Genomic DNA, 20,390 nt, shown 5'->3' on the forward strand with positions numbered 1-20,390 from the left:
GTTTGGGCTGATGTTTCAAACTGTGACCCAGGGTCAGATTCTCTCTCTCTCTCTCTCTCTCTCTCTCTCTCTCTCTCTCTCTCTCTTCTTCCCTCTGTTCCTCTTTAACTTCTTTAAAAATCATTTATTTTTATTTTATGTGTATTGGTGTTTTGTCTGCATATATGTCTGTGTGAGGATGTCAGATTCCCTGGAACTGGAGTAGACAATTGTGAGCTGCCATGTGGGTGCTAGGAATTGAACCCAGGTCTTCTGGAAGAGCAGACAGTACTCTTCACCACTGAGCCACAAGGTGTTATATAGCCCAGGCTGGCCTCAAGCTTCAATGAGCTTGAACCCCTGACCACCTGCTTCCCTATTCCTCTCAAGTGCTGGGCTCATAAATGCATCTCGGCATATCTAGTTCTGTCTTTTTTTTTTTTTAAAGATGAGGTCTGAAACTCACAACAATCCTCCTGCCTCAGTCTCCTGACACTACTGATGTACCTTACCTTGCCTGACAAGACTGTCCCTTTCTTTCCATGTTTTGAGAGGAGAAGAAATTATTGCTATTTTATTTTACTTTGTATGGGAATGATTGAGCTTTTTTTTAAAGAATTAATAACTCGTTTTTCCTTGCACATAATTAAAATGTTCTCCATTCTCTAATTTTTGTCATTTTCCTAATCTAATCTGTTTTCAAGTGTCGATTCCCCTTCTGAGCACAAAGCAAGGGGGATTTTTCTTCCTTTAATGTGACTGGGATCTAAGTGTCCAGGAATCACTTAAACTACGTGATTTTCTCCTTGGTTAAATACAGTGCAAACAGGGTTTTTGGAGGATCTTAAAAGCAAACCTGAAAACAAGAAGGCAAAACAAAAACAACAACAACAACAACAAAAACTTCAAGTCACTGCCTGCTCACACGGGTGAGAGAATCACAATGTCAGTAACCAGGCACCAAGTCCACCAGGACAGGACGCTGTCTCACTGGCCTGGTCTATGCCTCCAGGAGCCACACAGCTGGCTCAGAATCTGCTGCAGGGGAGTTTTAGTCCAGTTAAATTCACCTGTAAACCACACCTTTCCCCTGAAAGAAAAACTATAGAATTTTTACTGTGTGATTAAGTGGGTCCTTGGGTCCTGGGACCCCGATGGGGACAGGGTGACGCACAGGCAGGGGACATCCTCTCACTCTAGATTTTCTTTTGGGGCCACCATCCTGCCTCAGCAGAGGAGCTGCAAGGCCACTGCTTGCAAAACCCCTTCTCTGGGAGCCTCTGAAAGATGTCTCGAGGCTAAATTGATGTTGAAGGAGGAATTTTCTTCCCCGGCTGTCCCCACTTGCTTAGGCTTGCTGGGGTGAGGGTGTGGCCCTTCGGATGTGTTTGGGGGGTATGTGGGGGAGGAGGTGGAGTTAGATAGGAATCCTTCCTGTTCCCCAAATCTGAAAAATAGAAATTTAACTTCCATGTTTACAAAATACCAGCCATTGTCTTGTCCCCAGCTTAGCTACTCTGTAGGCTCTGAGAATCTTGTTGGAGGGAAAAAAATGTCTTAAGTATTTAAACATGTTGGACCATGCATGCATCCATCCATGGCATCATCTTTTTTTTTTTTTTTCTTTTCCTCATGGTCTCCTCCCTCCCTTCTCTCTTCTTTTTACCAAAGTATATTCATCAAACTGCTGAGTTGGAAAGATTTGTAATGAGTTTTTGAGCTGTGTGCGACTGTGTTTCCCCCCTCTTCCCCCACCCTTTCCCTCTTTCTAAATCTTCATCTGACATTAAATAAAACAAATCCCAAACAGATTAACTGTTGCATGGTTCTGCTCTGTCTCTTCAGTCTGTTTGCAGGTCTGGCAGGGGACCCAGCAGTGGCAGCGGCGGCGGCGGCGACGGCAGCAGCAGCAGTGGTGGTGGGAGATGCCCGGGTGGCCCACGGAGGTCCATGTGGCGCCCTAGGTGGGATCCTGGCATCCTGAAGGCCGAGGCCCTGGCCCTGCTTCCCTGCGGCCTGGGTATGGCGTTCTCTCAGTCACACGTGATGGCCGCCAGGCGACACCAGCATGGCCGACTCATCATTGAGGTGGACGAATACAGCTCCAACCCTACCCAGGCCTTCACCTTCTACAATATCAATCAGGGCCGCTTTCAGCCACCGCACGTGCAGATGTAAGTGCTGATGCCCAGGGTCCGAGCTGGTACAGGGATTTGGGTACTTCTTGGCTCTGGTACATCTGTAAACATATCCCAGGGGCTTGTGGACCAAAACCACTCTGTGCTGCACTTGAGTTGAAGTTGGGAGGACCTAAGGGAAGCACCAAACTTGTGGTCCCAGGGACCCACACTGGCTCTTCATCCTGTTTTATTGGACTTGGTGAATGCTTCCGAAGTGTTTGAAAATGAGTGATTGTATAGAGAGATCCAAGACTTGATGATGGAACCACAAGTTTTGCAACCGCAGGCACACTTTTTCTCCGGGTTTGTCTAGGAGCCGAGTTTCAGCCGAGCCTGGGGATGTGGCTTCACCAGGGAGACTGAGTCACAGACAGGGAGAGGGTCATGCTGTAGGCCCAATTGTAGGTTAGGACCCCATCCTGGATGTCTGTCTCCTCTCCCATTGTTTGACCCCATGCTTCTGGGGTGTTCTACGGAGGAGGTCTGGAGGTTCTGTACCACCTCCTCTCAGCTTTGTCTAGAAACTTTGAGAGTGTCTCATGTACCTTTTTGTACTGGGTACTGGGTACTGGGTACTGGGTACTGGGTCAGGGTCATCTTGATCCCATACAGAAGGAAGAAACTCCCTACTGACAGAACAAGGAGGTAGAAGCTGTGGCCAGTGTGACCCAGTGCTGTGGGGTTGCTTGAAGCCCCTCTCAAGAACATTAGATTACCCCTGGGGGTGCAGACACTAAGCTTCCTTGAGGGGCTGGAGCCCTACTTCTGAGTAGTGAGTGGGTTCATGAGGTCCCAGCAGCTGTCACTCAGGAACAACATACACTGGGTGAGTTATTCAGATCCCAGCGTGCAGCGTGATGGGGCATCGGAATAGTGTGTGGCCACTTCTTCCTGTGTGGCTTCCTTCAACCCCATGCTCTGTTAAATGATCTTCTGAGGAGATAATTAATTGGAAGAAAAGCATTGACGGTGACAGTGGTGTGGTTGGGCGGGGAGCTTACTTGCTGGAACAGCAAGCAGTACTTGCTGGAACAATGTCCCTTCCTGTGGATGCTTCATCCCACATGGTCAGAAGGTGTAGTTTTTGATGGATTTCTAGCTGAGTACTCCCTCTTTTTCTTTTTAAATTTATTTTTATTTGGGAACCAGACTGGAGATTTAGGCAGGCTGAAAGCACCGTTGAGGGCACATCTCTTCTTGGTCTTTGGCACCTAGCATCCTGGCAGGGATGCTGCAGGCAGAGGCCTGTCTTGCTCTGCTTGGTGGGATTGGAGATGATGACACCGAGGTCCCCGATGCTGGAGTTGGTCCTGCCCAGTGGGAATGTGGGAGAGTCCCAGGCCCTCAGACAGAGCAGTGAGGCTGATATGTCTGCATTTGTATGAACACCCATCTTTGAGTGTATTGGCCTCTGAGATGTTGCTCTTTGGGGCTACCGTGGAATGTGACTGGGTTGGTAGACTCATGGAGACCCTAGCCTGAGGGAAAAACATGTAGACAGGATGATGGGAGAGGAGAGCTGAGAAGGGTCCATCAACTCTGGGGTGTCTGGGAATGACCTTCTGGATAAAGTGGATTCTAGTTGAGACCTTAAGTAGTATGGGGGTGATTGGGAAGGGGTGTTAGGGTTCCCTAGGCTAAGCAGAAGGAGTAGAATGGTGGAGCCCACAGAGAAATAGGATGGGAGAGGGTGTCTGAGAATCTCAGAGGTGCCTGCTGGGTAGAAGGTCTGTGTAGGAGAGGCTGGCTACAGGCCCTGGGACAGACTGTGTTCTGGAGAAAGGCAGTAAGTGAATGAGTGAGAGAGGGTGGCTGTTCCCATTTATCCAGGGAACAATAGAGGCCAGTCATTCTCTATCTGATTCATTCATTCATTCATTCATTCATTCATTCATTCATTCACTCATTCAGGTTCCTTGGGAACAGTTAGGCAGCTTGTTGGTTAGAAACATGGGTCCTGGGCTGGCCTACCTGGGTGAGGCCTACTGCTTGATGCCTCAGTTTCTCCAATAGCAAAGTGATTTACAGTGAGGCAGAGGGTTCAATAGAGAAGTCTCCACGCAGTGGAGTTGTGTGAGTGACTGGTGTTCATCATAGCATGAGCTAGGCCTGGGTGTGGAGCTTAGGCTTGAAGTGATCACAGGCACGTTCCTGTTCTCACTGGCAGCAGCAGGCTGTAAAAGCATGTCAGTGCTTGACACCTGTAGTAGCAAAAACCACGGAGAAAAATCATGGTGGCTTTCTCATTGTTTGTCTGGCCAGTGTCTCCCCTGGTCTGGACCTTTCCCCTTTGGCCTGCTCTATGGAATGCCTCTCCAATCAGCGAGGGCCTGACTTCCATTAGCAATGGGGTGGAGTGGCCACTGGGGTGTGGGTAGGGCTTAGGAAAGAACACAAAGACAACTCTGAAATTCAACATTGCATTTAGCAGGATGAGGTCTGGGTAGGCACAGGACCCTGGGGCGGCTGCCTTCTGACCCTTCCATTCAGACTGCAGATCTGAGCTGGAGGAGGCCTGCAGGCTGTAGGGGATTTCCTTCACAAGTCACCACTCTGCCTTGGAGAGAGGTGTGCAGGGTGGCTGCTTCTCCCTGCTTAGTGATTTATCACTGCCACAGGCTTTGTCTCTAGGATGGGGGAATGAGGGGGGTCCTATTTAATAAACCCACAATTTATATTTAATAATAACAGTGACAGTTCAACATGGCCTCTGATTGAGCTGTGTGATTTACTCAGGTGCCCCTGAGACTCTGCTGGTAACTTGTCAGCCTTTGGCTGAGTAATGACTGTCTGCAACCGGGGCCTCCATCTGTGGGCCCTGGGCTGAGCAATTCCAGGACAGAGCCCTCCAGGCATCAAGACCTTGGGTATGCAGGTGTAACAATGGATAATGAGAGGGAGGGACAAGGTTACTGATGTCTGCCATGAAGGTATCTGGGGAGGGGGAGCACATTTGGTGTTAAGCAAGTAATTCTTCCCTTTGCTGTTTTGGGGTCACTGGAGACATGGGCCAGAGCCCCCCCCCTCAGGTGATTCTAGGTGCTGGAGGATGTAGGGACAGGAACCTTCTGGTCCCGTCCCTGGCACTTGACTGGGGTGACACCTGACCCCTCCTTTCTAAGGCTTTGGAAGGGAAGTGTATGGAGCTAGGACACCCACTTGGCTCTGGGCAGTGGGCTCAGCCACTAGCTGAGAGGCTGAGACTCAGTCTGGAGCAGGGCAGGGGCCAGGGGCAAAGCAGGAGAGGATACAGCCACGTCCTGTATTCCTGGGCAATGGACACAGCAGCTGCTTCTGTTTTCCCAAACCTTCTAGGTTTTATGTGTGTTTGCTTGTGCATGTGGGCACATATGTGTGCATGAGTGTGGTGTGTACACATGTGTGTGTGTATAGTGTGTGGTGTATGTATGTGAGTGTATGGTATGTGTATGTCTCTGTGTGTGCATGTGTTTGCACGTGTGTGCACATACACACATGTGTGCATTCATGTGAGTGTGTCTGCACATGTGTGCACATGTGTGGTGTGTGTGAGTGTATGTTGTGTGTGTGCATATGAGTGTTCATTTGCATACATGTGTGCATGCACTCCTGTGCATGTGCATATGAGTGTGTTTGCATGTGTGTACATATGTGTGTGCTGTGTGAGTATAAGCGTGTGTTGTGTGTGTACCTGGTGTGTGTGTGTGTGTGTGTGTGTGTGTGTGTGTGTGTGTGTACTCATGAAGGCCAGAGGTGTGGCTCCTCAGGAGCTGTCCACCTTACTTTTGGAGACCTGGATCTTACTGCTCAGGCTCAGCCTCCTGTCTTCACCTTCCCAGCGCTGGATTACAGGCATGCATGTCTGTCCAGTTTCCACTTGGGTTCTACAGACTGAACTCAGGGGTCCGTCTGCTTCCCAGTCCAGTGCTTCCTGGCTGAGCTAACTCCTCAGCCAAGCCCCAGATCTTTGCACAGGCTGTTTCTGTGATTTCTTTAGCTCTCGACCCTGTGTGCTCTGTAGACATCCTGTGTGTGTGTGTGTGTGTGTGTGTGTTTGTGTGTGTGTATGTGTGTGTGTGTGTGTGTGTGTTACTCTTTAGGAAAGCCTCCAACTCCCACTGCTCATAAATCTGACCCTGTCCTAGCTGTAGATGCTCTTTCTGGGGGGGGGCTTGTTTCCTAGACACCCCTGCACCCGTGCCTGTGTCTGGGCCCTACTACAGCACAATTGGAAAGAAAGTGGGAGACAGGAGGGTGGATGAGGCCAGGAAGAACTCTGGGGATGCAGGGGGCTTGAGGCCTCAGAGGTGCTGCAGCATTTGAGGGAAGCAGAGCCATCCCAGCTAGAAGGACCAGCTAACTGAAGGCTGAGAGACAGCAGGAAGTACAGGCCAAGGGGTGTACATGGGCAGGGTGGCCAGGTGACCTTGAATCTGCCCTTCTTGGAGCACCAGACAGAGAGGGTTAGGGCAGTTGTGTTGTATGGAGCTGACCCCTCTTTGCCCGTCTTGGGCTTCAGTCTCTTTTGCAGAATTCTCAAACAATATGGCCAATGCCCAGGCCCACAGCTGCCTGTGTTACAGGAACTTTAGACTTCAAAGCACCCTCTTTCCCTGGGGTAACTGAGGGACAGCACATCTCTTATGAGGCCTGTGTGGGTGTTTGACACCAGACATGTTGCTGTCCAGGATGGCTTTTGGGGACAGAGTGAAGGCATTTTACTCACTGAGTGATCTTCCTAGCCCCCTGAAGTCAGCTTCTGTGGATGAAACTGTGAGTGAAACAGCCTTTTCCCCTTTCCCCCTTTTACAGCCTTTTGTCACCTGCAAAATGGAGATGCTGGTAGGATACTGTGTGAGGGTTAAAGGAGGAGAAGAAAGCAAATGCAGGGACACTGTGCAGTCCGTGCTGAGTTCCCAGACACCGGACTGAAGCTGGCTCTCTTTTTCTGCAAGGTTGGGCAAACAGCTTTGCTGCAGAGCTGAGCTTGGAAAAGGAGACTTCAGCTCACTCTCTCTCTCTGGGGATCTCTAGGCTTCTATCTTCACTGTGCTTAGCAGCCTCGGGGTGCAGGGAAATAAGGTAAAGTTAATTAAAGAGCTTGGGCTCCCACAACCTGATGATGTTGATGAGAGCCCTCAGCTGCCTGGTGGCCAGGTCACCTCTTAAAGAGAGACTGTGGATCCCACCACACTCCCAGACGTCCTCCTCTTTCTTTTTCCCAATCTCTTTGACTTAGCTTTTGTAACATTATGACATTTGTAAAGTGTGTGTGTGTGTGTGTGTGTGTGTGTGTGTGTGTGTGTGTGTGTGTGTGTGTGTGTGTGTGATGGGTGGGAGAACACATGGATTTGTTTGGTTTGTCTGAGTTCCTGTGTGCACTGGTAGGTAGTCCAGAGCTGATTGGCTGCTTGTGGTCCAGTCAGCACTGTCAGGATGGGCAGAGAGCACGGGTGAGGGATAACCCCCCCCCCCCGTTGTTTGTCTTGGAGAGGAGGTGCTGGGAGTTCCAGAGGACATAGGAAAGGTGAGAATTGCCTTCTAGATCTGTTCACACACTGCCTCCTTCTGGAAGGTTCCAGAAACCCAGAGCAGGTTAGGGTCCTCCCTCTCTGGTTTTCAGCCCTTCCATTGCTCTGTTACAACTGGGGGCTGCAGGGTTGGGGTCTAGTCAAATCTGTAGCTGCCTGTATTCTATGGACTCCTGGTGGGTGGGGCCCTAGCTTGCTTATCCCTCCGACCCTCACTGGCCTCATAGGCTGCTACCTTTTAGGTACTCAGTACTTGTGATAATTGAACATGGAATGAGTGGACAGAGAGAGATGAGAGCCCAGCACCTTCCTGGCTGCCCATTATTGGACTCACTTGGCAAATTTCTCCATCTTTCCAGTCAGCCTAGCTCCAAGCTGCCAAGGCTCTGTCTTGGCTTAACAACCCCCAAAGGGGGACCAGGGGTGCTCCCCCCATGTGGTACCTCAGTGATGGGGGGAGAGGTTGGTGTGGCGCCTCCACCTGCTGCAGATCCAGCATGAGGAGGCATCGTGCACATTAGCATGCTGACTGAACCCATGTCTCTCATAAGGTGTTAATTAAATTTCTTCGAAGTATATTGTCTGAAAAAAAAGGATAATTAGAAAGATGTCTTTAAAAGTATTTATGTAACTGATACGGTACTGCTTTTGGTTTGACGCATAATTAGATTTAAACACAACTCCTCTAGCAGCATACTCGTTTGGAGAGGGCTGCTTGTTGAAATGTCATTGCGTTGTTTTTAAGCGTTGTGAGCCTGGTGAAGTCATTTAGTTGGGGATGTGGTACGGTCTGCGAAGAACACTGGATTGGGGGGCCGGTGGTGGTGGCTCCTCAGCCAGCTGAGAGGGCTCCTGGGAACAGGGATAGAGCTTATTTAGCGATATTCTTTTAATTTCTGGGCTGTTCTTGTCCAGGGAGGTGCAAACCAGGCCATGGCTTCTGCTTGTGTCTAAATGACAGTGGCAGAGCTGGGCTCAGGGACTTGGTTTTTGACTGCAGGGGTGTTGCTTTACACAATCCCAGAAGGCTCTTGGTGTCAAAATGACCACATTGTCTTAGTCCCCAGAAGTCACCTGTCTTTTGGGGCCTCTCCTGTGCTGTTTTCCTTGGTAATGGGGCTTCTCAGTCCTTTGTGCTGAATGCTGAGCTCAGGGCCAGTTCTCTTGAATGGACCAGGGATTTCAGGCCACTCAGCGTCAGTGGGGCAATAGTGCCCCCCAGGGGTGAAAGCTGGTTTTGAGAAGTTGAAAAAAAAAAATCTGAGTTCCAGACAAAGCATAGACAGCTAGCTCGGGAGATGGAGTGCTTCTGTGATGTTAAAACTCAGCAGGCCCAGCAGTGATAGTGAGCTGGGAAATGTTGCTTTAGTCCAGAACAGCTGGGCTCTAATTGCAGGCGCTGCACGTGGGCATGGCGATCCGGCATTCACAGAGGCTCTCTGAGGTCTCCACATTGCTGTGACCAAAACAACAACAGAAACAAAAAACCCAGACAAAGCAGCATAAGGAAGGGTTCTTTTTGGCTCATAGCTTGGAAGACCTGGTAACAGGAATATGAGGGAGCTGGTCCCACTCTGTCCACTGTCAGCAGGGCCGATGACTGCTGGTGCTTAGCTCTTAGGACTCCAATGGTGTCCCCTATTTTCAAGGTGAAACCTTTAGGGAAAGGTTTCCCAAACTCCCCAAGTCTGTGTTTCTACAGTGATCCAAAGTTCCATCAAGTTGACAATGAAGGTGGCCCTTACACTATGAGACAGAGGGGAATCCCAGGCACAGGAGACAAGAACATTTTGTTAGACTCTCCAGGAGTCTGGTCATTTGGCTCATGATCAGAATGACACTATTTGAGTTGATGTGGCTGGGAGCATGGACTGGCTGTATTTTGGAGACTCACCACCCCACAGGACCATGGCTTTGTGACCCCCGTAACCCACAGCATCTTCTCTCCCTGCAGGGTGGACCCCGTGCCTCATGACGCCCCAAAGCCACCTGGCTACACACGCTTTGTCTGTGTTTCTGACACCCACTCAAGGACAGACCCCATCCAGATGCCCTATGGTGATGTGCTGATCCACGCCGGGGACTTCACGGAGCTGGGGCTCCCAAGTGAGGTTAAGAAGTTCAATGAATGGCTGGGTAGGTCCTGTGTACTGACCACACACGGTGCTTGGGAGGACATGGCATCCAGAGCTGCTCTCTCCTGGTAGCGTGCCATCCCTGCCTTGCCCTGTACTTCCTGAGCCTGTGTCCTGTCCACCACCTTGGTGGAGCCCTTCGCTGGCCTCTCAGACTGGCTTATTTTGTACCTTTCTCCCATCCTACCTTGGGCTGTGACCTCCTATTTGTTTGTTGAAGTCTTTGATATTGGAGACCCTCTTAAAGGGATTTGTCTTACATATGTAAGGTCCACCCATGTGTTCAGCCTTGAGTGCCTGGCATAGGTGCTTACAAAAAAGCTACTGGTGAATGAATGAATGAATGAATGAATTGGTGAATGAATGAATGAGTTGGTGCATGGAGAATGACTTTCTGAGAATAGTGATGCCATGGCTCAACCTCCAGTGAGGAGACCCCTCTGCTCTGTGGCCCCATGGGGGTCACAGGAACCTGAGGTGGTTCATCCCATGGGCAGCAACTGGTGTAGGTGACTGAGCCTGACCCCACAAAGTAATGGATAGGGCTTTGCCCTGGTGCTTTTCTTTTTCCAAAGATCCTCTCCCTAGTATGCCCCTCTCCAACACCTGGGGTAGGGAATTTGCATGTTCGGGAGTCTGAGGAAAAGTCACAATGAGGTGGCCCTGTCTCCACCTTGGGGAGGGGTGGGCAGATGGATGGCTCCTGGGTAGCCTGGGGCACAGGCCTGCTGTCCCAGAGAGGAAAAGCAGGTATGTCGATCCCTCCCAAGGGAAGCTCCCCAGTGGCAGTGGCTGCCAGATTGTCTGGTCCTTTGCAATCTCTGGGTGTGCCACATGCAGCTGCCTGGAGCAGGGGCCAGCCATGAGGCGGAGAGCTGTAGAGAGTGAGAGGCCTGGCTCTGCCAGTGGAGACAAATATTTACAAGCAAGCCTTCTCTTCCACTTGGCAGGCTTGGCACTTTAAATATTGATTTTTCGAATGGGGAATTTTAATCCAGGCTCATTTGGGCTAGAACATGTGAAGGCGAGGTTAGGGGAGTGTGTAGCCAAGGCCAGTGGTCCTCTATGCCCAGGGTAGCTCTTTGTCTCTTCTGCTGTGAGTGATGAAAGATGATAGTTTCCCTCTGGCTGGGTCAGGGTCACCACAGGCCAGATACCTACTATGTGCCAAGCCTGGCATGGCTGGTTCTTTTCTACTCTGCTGTGGAGAAATTGTGGCTATAGCTTTGGTGAGATGTTTCTTTGTGCATTCTCTTTTGACAGATGAAAATTCATGGACCCTGAAGTATGGCTCAAATACTTGAGTTGAGTGGTCTGTGGGCCTGGATCACCAAGTGACCATGGCATGGAGATGGGCTGTGGCTTTTTCCAGGAAAGGGTAGCCTTCTAGGGAAACTTGGCTTGGAGGCTTAGGCCTTGACAGAGGAGTTGAGAGTCAGCACAGGATGTGGCCAGATGTTTTGGGGCAAAGCATGGGACCCTGAAAGCTTCCTCCCACAGGCCTCTCTTCTTGGCTGCCTTGAAGTCTTTGGAGAGGCTAGGGATGCCATAAGGTAGGCTGAGCTGCAGGCCGCAGAGCCAGGAGATGCCCTCTCTATTTATGATCCAGGGCTAGGAACCAGACACTTGGTGGAAATGTTATTGGTTGCTAGAGTATATCACTCCTGCTGGGAAAAGAGAGGCTCCTGGGGGCTTGAAGATTCTGGCTGGGATAGTTGTGTGTGTGTGTGTGTAGTGCATGTGGGTACAGAGTGCATTTCCTAAGTGTCTATTCTGTGGTCTCCTGTGTAGAATCACCTCCTTCAGTCCTGATGACACGGGGGAGCAGCTATTGTTAGCTCCATTTTACAGAGTAGAAAATCAAGGTCCAGGGAAGCAAAGCAACTTGCCCAAGGCCACACAGCTGGTATGTGGCAGAGCTGGGATTCAAACTCAGACAGTAGGACTCTTCAGTGAGGCTCTTTGTTGCATCTCTTGTTCTTAGGAGTAGGGTGAATGGCTTCACTGTCTGGGGCTGACACCCCGGGTCTGCTTCCTGAGCAGGTGACAGTGGCAGCTGGAGGTCTTTTCTGGACCTCAGTTACCCCATTCTGCATGGTGGCCAGGCACCACTACTGTGTCTACCTCCAAAGATAGATCAGAGGCTGGCATGGGAGAAACAGTTAAGCTTTGTGTGGAGTGCATGTCACAGTTGCTTCTGTGAACTGGCATTTCCATATAGGGCTCCCTCAGGAAAGGAGCAGGGACTGGGAGGAGAGCAACTTGTGATGAGGTGAGCTGTCAGGGCTGGCTGTAAATGCATGTTTACCTCTCTGCTTCTGAGTGTGGACATGAGATCACAGAAGTCAGCAGTCTCCATTGACAGAGAACAGACCAGAAGAAAATGCTCTTTTGACTCATATGCTGAGGACCCATAGGAGTCAGCATGTGTCAGGTTCTGGGGACATGGGAAGTAAGTGTTCAAGGTCCTGCTTAGTTGGGGAGATGGTGGCCTGGTCCATAGGGAGAAGCAGGAATCTTCGGAGGACTGACGTGGGGACCCGGGGGTGTGGTAGTGTAGGCCTTGGGCTGGGTGGTTATGGGACACCCTGCAATTGACGACCTTGGACCAGGCCAGAAGGTAGACATAGGGTAGAGCGTGTAGAGCTGGGGAAGAGTATGAGGCAGACAGCATGGCTGCTGTAGGCCCTGAGGTGGGCCAGAAAGCAAAGCAAAACAAGGGTAGTGTGAGCAAGGCTGGTTAGGAGTTGGTGCTGATCCAAAGTGTGGTGGAGACTTTTGGGTTTAAGGGTGGAGGGCTCCATGACTTCCCAAAGGCAGATGTAGCAGAGTCAGGGTGGTGGCATTATGGGCAGCTACTCCGGAAGGTTCCAGAATGGATGTCTGGGTCAGGAGACTCATTTCCTTTGTCATGGCCTTGCTTTCTTCTAGTCCCTTAAGAGAAGCATGTACTGCTCTGCAGCAAAGTCAGAGCTTCTGGCTCTCAGGCCTGGTCCCCTTGGTGACTGGTGGTGTACACTATCCAGGGTGGGCAGCATAAGAGAGTCCCACCTGGCTATTCATCCTAATGCATCCACGAGCCTTTCTCAGCTATGCCACCTCCCAGGTCCTGGAGCTGAACCCAGGCAACGTCTTCCCTACCTGCTGGTCTCAGGGATAGAAGTGAAGTTTCAATCCAGGCCAGTTCCCAACAAACAGGAGATTTAAAAGCTAGCGCAGACTCTCAGTGAGACAGTGAGACCCACCCAGGGTTGAGCAGCCCACCCCATGCTTCCTCTGAGCTGCTGTCAGAATTCAGGGATGTCGGTGTTTTCATTATGACAGGCATTTGTGTGGGCCCTTGGAGGGGTAAAGGTGGAAGCTGCATCATAACCCCCTGTTTCTCCTGTGATTGTTCCAGTAAGAAGTTAAGAAATGGCTAAGGGCACATCCTCCATCTTCTCAGGGTAAAAGGAAAAAATGTGAGACTTGCTGAGCAGAGCCAAGGAACTTCCTTCTTCTTCCTCCTCCTCCTCAGGCAATAATGTGATCACTGGGCAGCACAGAATCAGCTCCCACCCCACCCCCAGGGCTGCTTGGCTCAGGGTTTCCTGGGTGAGGACACCAGGGCGGATTCTGCTGCTGCCAAATGATAAATGATAGACCTATTGGGAAGACGTCTGCTCATGGTTGGACTGCCCAGGATTGCCTCCTGGCCCCTGGATGGGGATACACAGTCTATGTGGCCTTCATTCACATTTCCAGCTTCAGGTATCAGTCCCTGCAAGCCCTAGGGTGGGCAGGAGGCTGAAGGCAGCTCACTCCTTCCCATCCGTCCCTCTAGCCTTTGCTTGGTGCACCTGGCAACTGACTGGCACTTCTGCACAGTTCTCCTTCCTGGCCCCCGAGTCTTCTTCCTCTTTGCTTCTCCATCACTTCTTTGTGCCCTGTCCTTACTTTCCTCTCAACAACCTTAACCACAGACAGTGCCCCAGCTTTTATTTCCACACAGACCAGTGGGATAACTCTGGGAATTCCACTTTCTCCAGGGGTAGCAGACAGTTCAGATTCCCCCAGACACCCGCCCTCCCCCAGCCCCAAGTGTCATTAGGCCTTCAGGCTAATTTTCACCTTTCTTAGCTCCGCCCCACCCCCATGTGCTATGGACCTAACTACATCTTGCCATGTAGCTAGTGGCTGATATCTGCCTATCTGGGCCCAGATATCTGTCCTCATAGCCTGCTGGCCTCTCCACTCAACAGTGTCACCTGCTGAGTGCATGTGGTGCTGGACGAGCCAGCCCACCTGGCTCCTGTTCATCCTGTGAACTCCCATGAGCCTCTGAAAGGGCTGGAGATGGAGATCAGGCTAGCTCAGCCAAGGCAGCTTAGCCTTGGGCATGAAAGAAAAGCAGAGGGAGGTCTGTGAAGGGCACAATGAGCCAGCTGATTCAGTCGCATGGCCTCGGGCAGAGGAGGAAGATGGGGTGGGGGTGGGGGACCCTTAATGGAGTGTTTAGAAGTTATAATTAACTTTTCCTGGCGCCCTGGCATAGAACGATAGAGAAGACAATATAAAAGGGGGCCAAGGATTTAGTTAAATAGAGCTCGCTCTTCTGCAAGGAAACCCTTAATTAAAATCTGCGAGGGAGGAAGGCGGTGGGGTGGGGGGGAGTGTAGTGTAGGATTTACTGCAAACCTGGGTCTGGATCTTGCCTCATTTGTAGCATTGCTGTGGCTGTGTTGAAGGCCTGCACACTTTGCCTCTTTGCAGTTCAGATGGGTGAAGGAGCCAGGGAGAATGAGTGGCCCTGCCAACCTCCTGCAGAGCGGGCACTGCTCAGAGCCTATACACTCTGATTATTCCTGTCAGAAGGTGTTTCAGAGGCTGCTGGAGTTTGATGACCCTCCTTAGCCACCTTTCCCTCACTCCTGATTGGCTCTTTCTTATAGGGTGGCCTCTGTTGTCCCTCACCTCTTTGGAGGCCAATCTTGGGCTTAAATGGGAGGGCTCCATAGTTCTCAGTGCTGGGGTGTCAGGGTTGGGTGGGCCTTATGCTGATACATGCATGTCAGGACCCAGAGACCTTGAACTCAGGGCCCTGGGACCACTGGTGTCTCTGTTCTCAGCAGCTGGTTAACCACCCCCAGTCCATCTCAATCAAATGAGAGCCCTGAACCTTGCCCATGGGACTAGAGTTTCCAGGTCCCCTCCAGGGAAGCTGCACTGGGGTTCACAAGCCTTATGACGTTCTGGCCCCAATGTGGTTTAGTAGGGGTCTGCCTCTCCCATCTAGCTGTGAGGACAGGTAGGGGTCCTCATTCAGCCCAGTGGGTACATTCCTGTGGTCTGCTATGCTCCCTGACATGCAGGTTCAGCAATAATAGCATGGGAGTATTTTTGTGACCTCTGGAGTTGTGACAGGTAACCAAGTGAGAGGGTGGGATTGTTTAGCAATGGACAGAAGACTCCAGTCAACTCACAGAGTGGGAGTGTTAGCTGACTGAGGTGGGAACTGCCTAGTAAGACCCTCTGGGAGGGGCCTGAACTGAGAAAGACCTAGCCATGAACTTCCTGGTGCTGGTAGAGGAGGGAGCCCAGGTGCCAAACCACTTGCTGCTGCCTCTGGAATTTAGCCTTAGCTCTGCTGAGGTCATCAAGAGCTTTGGGGGTGGGTCAGACTATATTCAGGAGCCCCACTGGCTGCAGGATAGAGATTGAGTACAGGAAACAGAGAGGCTGCTGGGCCTGGGACATTGGAGTTAGTGTTGGCCAGAGGCCATGGTGGCTCAGACTGACCTGGCAGTGCAGAGGGCCAGGGCCAGGGAGGAAAACAATGACAGGGGTCATGGCCCAAAGGTGTGAGAGGAGGAGACTTCTGACCTGGTCCTCATAAGAGGATGAGATGAGATTAAACTCCCATGGGAATATGTTAGTTAGAGAAAAAAATCTAATCGTGGAGGTGCTCTCTGACTCACAGCAGCTGCCTGCATGATTAAGACCTGCTCAATATTAAGTCGGCCAGAGCAAACCTCCTCAGGTACGGGAGGGCTCCTAAGGCCCAGCTTAGTTTGAGGAGCCATTGGCAGTTGCAGGTGGTTGGGGGAGGAGGAGCTGATTTCTTTGGGGCATGGCTATTGGTAGGTTGTAGTTGCTTCAGTGGATGGCCCTCACTGTGTGCATCTGGGCAGCATTAATGGAACACAGAGGGATGAATGAATGAATGAGTGAATGAATAAGAGAGAGAAAGGAAGGAAGGAAAGGACAGAAGGAAGAAAGGAAGGGAGAGACAAAAAAAGGGAATGCAAAATTGGGTCCAGGGGAACTATAGGGGAGCAATAGGGGTGCTATCATTGAATACATTTTATACATGAAGCTCTCAAAGAATAAGCTAAAACAACCAATAAAAATGTCCAGAGTGTATTGTTTTCTTTTGAAAGCTAACAATAGTTGTTGAGTATATCTACGATCTGGCAAGTGGTTCTAGTTTACAGTATTGCACATTACATCAGTATTCTGACATTTTCAGGAGCCAAGACTCAGACTAAATATTAAATTTTGTTGTAGTTGGCTCTTTTTTTTTTACTTATTTAATGTTTTTCTTTTTAGATTAAAAAATTATGATACTCCATTTTCATGCAAGTATATATAATGTGCTTTTACCACATCCCCTATTTGAAAAAATATTATTTGGTGTGGAGGGGTTTGTGTGAGGTCACAGGACAACTTGGTGGGATCAGCTCTCTTTCCACCTTTATGTGGATTCTGGGGATTGAACTCAAGTCACCAGGCTTGCACCGCAAATGCCCTAACCCTGTGAGCCATCATGGTGACCTCATTTTTCTTTTGAGACTGGGCCTGGTGCCATTTCTGGTGGCTTTTCTCTTAGAGTCTGATGGGGTAGTCACCATCACCAGTGTGAGAAAGAGTGACTGATGCCTAGTGATGTGGGGGTTGGGATTCATTTAAAAATTAATTTTCTATATTCTTTATTAAAAAAATAAAACAACCCTTACAAAGCCAAACTGTGTTTTAGGGGCTAAATGGGAGAAAATTAACTTCTAATAAAGATGAAAGACCTGAGATTGGAAGTTGTAGTGGGCAATTTTGGCTAGCCATAATTACAGTATTTTCATGTTAATGCATAAGCCCCTTGAAAAGTGTGCTTAAGTGCTAATTACCTATTTACAACAGAGTGGCTTCTCAAATGAAATGAGACCCACTGTGTGTGTGTGTGTGTGTGTGTGTGTGTGTGTGTGTGTGTGTGTGTGCGCACATGCACGCATAGTATGGTTCCCTATGGTATATTTTATATGTTTTTGTTTTTTTAAAGACCATAGGCCAAAATATGTATGTCTTAGATAACAGCAATGACAACAATAATAATAACAACATTCAAACTAGACACAGGAGTTCTTGCATGGTTTAGGGATTTAGTTTTTGCTTATTTGTGTCTCATCTTATGTCAAATGGTTTAGGATGGCTTATAAAACTAATAATGACACAAGAAAATACATCGGTGTTCATGATGGATTAAAAAACGAGCACCAGGAGTATTAACACTTGGGGCTATGTGGCTCTGTGAGTGGAAAATTGGGGTTTGAGCTTCCTGAGGGCCAAAGTGAAAATGGAAATGCACAGATGCCGACCCTGTGATGTCTCTCCCCGTTGACACTTCTCCTTTAGCTCTGAGTTCATCCCTGGGGTTCCACCCACATCTTTCCCTGTGGGAGGATCTTGTCAAAACACAAAACTTTAGTGTTTTCTAGTGTATAAAACATGCCCCTTTCTGTCACTCATTTTGACAGAATTTTCCTATCCCCCACACCACCCCTGCTTTCTTTTAGACTGCTTGAAGTTTCTTTTCCCCTTTGCTGGTTTGGGAAGTTTTCCTTCTTTTTTTGCTACATCTACTTGGTTACATCTTTATCTTCTCGATGACTCAACAGTAAAGTCAACCAGTGTCACCTCTGTCCCCATGGGCATCTGCACTGCCCCCTTCTGTCTCCTCTTGTCACCATCTCACAGGCATCTTTGCTGCCCAGAGGCTCCACTTCTTGGTCGTTTTGGAGTCCACCCTGATGGCCACGCTGGGCGTTTGTTTTCAGTCGGCATTTGCTGAGCACTTTTCATAGGCTGGGCTGACTGCAGGCACTGGGATTCAGCAGTGAACTTCTATGAGGCCAGGGGAGAGGACAGAGCATGTACACCTAGAGCTGTGATAACACAAGGAGGTCTAGAGCACAGAGTAGCAGGAGAGGGTAGGACTCTCAATGAGGTGAAGGCTGAGCAGAGATGTGGACGGATGGAGCTGCACTGACCCCATCCTGGCTCAGAGGCAGCTTCTCTCTTGGGCTGATATGAGGACTGGGAGATCCACAGAGTGGCTGAGTGAGGGTAGGACAAAGTCCAAGAATTCAGAGCTTCATGCGGAAGGTGCTTTGATGGGCTTGGGCATTGAGGGAAGGTGCGCTCAGTTCTTGTAGCTTGAACAGGTTGTGGGGCAGTTGGGGGTCTAAGGCTGGAGCTGCTACACACTGGTTGCTGTGTTCTACCTCATCCAGTGTCTATAGAGCACCTCCCTCCCTCCCTCCACACTTTGTGCTAGATGCTGGGGGAACAGTGGCAGGGACACACGGAGACTCTCACCCTAGACACATTAAGACAAGAGGATGAGGAAACAGCAGAGAGAGAAGCTGGGGCCAGGTTGGACTGTCCCAGCTTCAGTTCCAGCTCATCTGCCTCGTAGATGTGTCATGGAGGACAGGTGACTGTCCTCTTCAGTGGTGAGTGTAGAGTCCTTCCGAATGGAGGACATAGCATGATCCTGACACATGGCCTGACCTTCCTCTCACTTTCAGGTTCATCAGCACTTGTCAGCTCTTAGTCAGGGAGTATGTGCTAGTTAATTTTTCTCATGACTCTGACAAAACCAGCTACGGGGAGAAAGGTTTCCTTCTGGCTCATAGTTCCAGGGCTCAGTCCATTGTGGCAGGGAAGGCATGGTGGCAGGGATGTGAGGTATCTGGCCCTATTGTGTCTGCCCTCAAGAAGCAGAGAGACGAAGGCTGGTGCTTAGTTTGCTTCTTTTTATCCAGGTCTGGATTCCAGCCTAGGGAATGGCACCACCCAGGCCCTCCTCACTTAAACTTCCCTGGAAACTGCCTCATGGGAATACTCAGAGGGTTCTCCTAGGTCATTATGAATTGAGTCAAGCTGGCCACACAGATGAACCATCATGGTGTGGATGGAGAGCCAGCCAGCTGCTGTTGAGTTGGAAAGTGAGTCTTGTATGATATGCTTCCTCCTCTGCACAGACACGGAGGGATGGGTTTGGATGTGAAATAAGCCCGTGGGTTTTTAAATGTCATTTTCATATTGGAGCGTATTCCAGAACAGGAATAATCAGGAAGCCAGGAAATCCTGGCCAGCGCAGAGCTAAAGTCTTCTGTCCCTGTACACAGAGCTCTCAAATGCCTGGAAGGTTCTGTTTCCTCTTCCCCACCTCCCTGCACCAGAATCCACACCTGGGCTCAGCATCAGCCTCCTGAGAAGCTCTGGGCCTGGCTTCATCTGGAGAATGTTGTCACGCAGAGAGGTGGCAGGTGCCGGAGTCTGTTTCCAGCTTAGAGCAGCCTCTTCTCATGGGAGAGGTCTGCTGTCCTGCCTGGTCTAGTCCTTGTGTGAATGTGGGTGCAGGTAGGGGTTCTTGTGTGGGTGTGTGTGGGTGTGTGTGTGTGTGTGTGTGTGTGCATGCGTGTGTGTGTGTGTGTGTGTGTGTGTGTGTGTGTGTGTGTGTGTGTGTGCGCGCGCACACGCGTGTGTGGGGTCCATGTGTGTGTGGTGCGTGTGTGTGGCACACTGTGTGTGTGGGTTCCTGTGGTGAATGTGCATATGTATTTCTGTGTGTAAGGTGCATATGTGTGTGGGTGCATGTGTGTGTACATGCTTATGGGGGCCAGGGGTCAGCTTTTCTACCTTGGTTTTTGAGACAGGGTCTCACTGCACCTAGAGCTCACTGATCCTCCTAGATGGCTGGCCACAGAGCTCCAAATATCTCTGCCTCCCAGCACTTCGATTACTAGTGTGTGCCACGACGCCCTAGCCAGCATCTTCACACGGGCACTGGGGGGTTGTCAAATGAGTCCCCACACCTCTGCAATGTTCACTTTACCAACAAATCATCTTTGTAGTCCTTGGGTTTTTGTTTTAAATCTTTAAAAACCTCATTTTGTTTACATTTGTGGTGATGGTAGGTTAGGTAGGCCATGACATGCATGGAGGTCAAGGGACGGCCCACGGGAGTCAATTCTGTCTTCCATGAGGTGGGTTTTGGGGATCAAAGTCAGACCACCACTTTTGGCAACAAGCCCCTTTACCTACCCGCTCATGTTTGTTGAAATCAAGTCTTATTATACATAAGCTCCAGCCCAGGCTGGCCTCACGCGTGCCACCCTCCTGCCTCAGTTGGGATCATAGGTATGCATGCACCCCTTCATCTGGCTCTAGCCTTGCATTTCCCTTCATAGCGATTCATCTCCGACATCATCATTTGGCTCTCTGCTGGGCAGTTTCCCAGTGGACTCAAGGTTTCTCATGTCTTACAA

The 20,390-nt window shown here is 50.1% G+C and overlaps 1 protein-coding gene across 1 annotated transcript in view; it reads left to right on the forward strand.

Moving 5' to 3' along the window:
* Nucleotides 1–1,929: 1,929 nt before the first annotated feature.
* Nucleotides 1,930–20,390, forward strand: part of Mpped1 (metallophosphoesterase domain containing 1) — a 58,959-nt gene continuing 40,498 nt past the window's right edge. The window contains exons 1-2 of the mRNA XM_035439191.1: nucleotides 1,930–2,153; nucleotides 9,624–9,805. Coding sequence (XP_035295082.1) covers nucleotides 1,930–2,153; nucleotides 9,624–9,805 — 406 coding nt within the window. The remainder of the gene's footprint in view (nucleotides 2,154–9,623; nucleotides 9,806–20,390) is intronic.

Source organism: Cricetulus griseus, chromosome 2 (assembly GCF_003668045.3).
Source record: "Cricetulus griseus strain 17A/GY chromosome 2, alternate assembly CriGri-PICRH-1.0, whole genome shotgun sequence".
Lineage (NCBI taxonomy): Eukaryota > Metazoa > Chordata > Mammalia > Rodentia > Cricetidae > Cricetulus > Cricetulus griseus.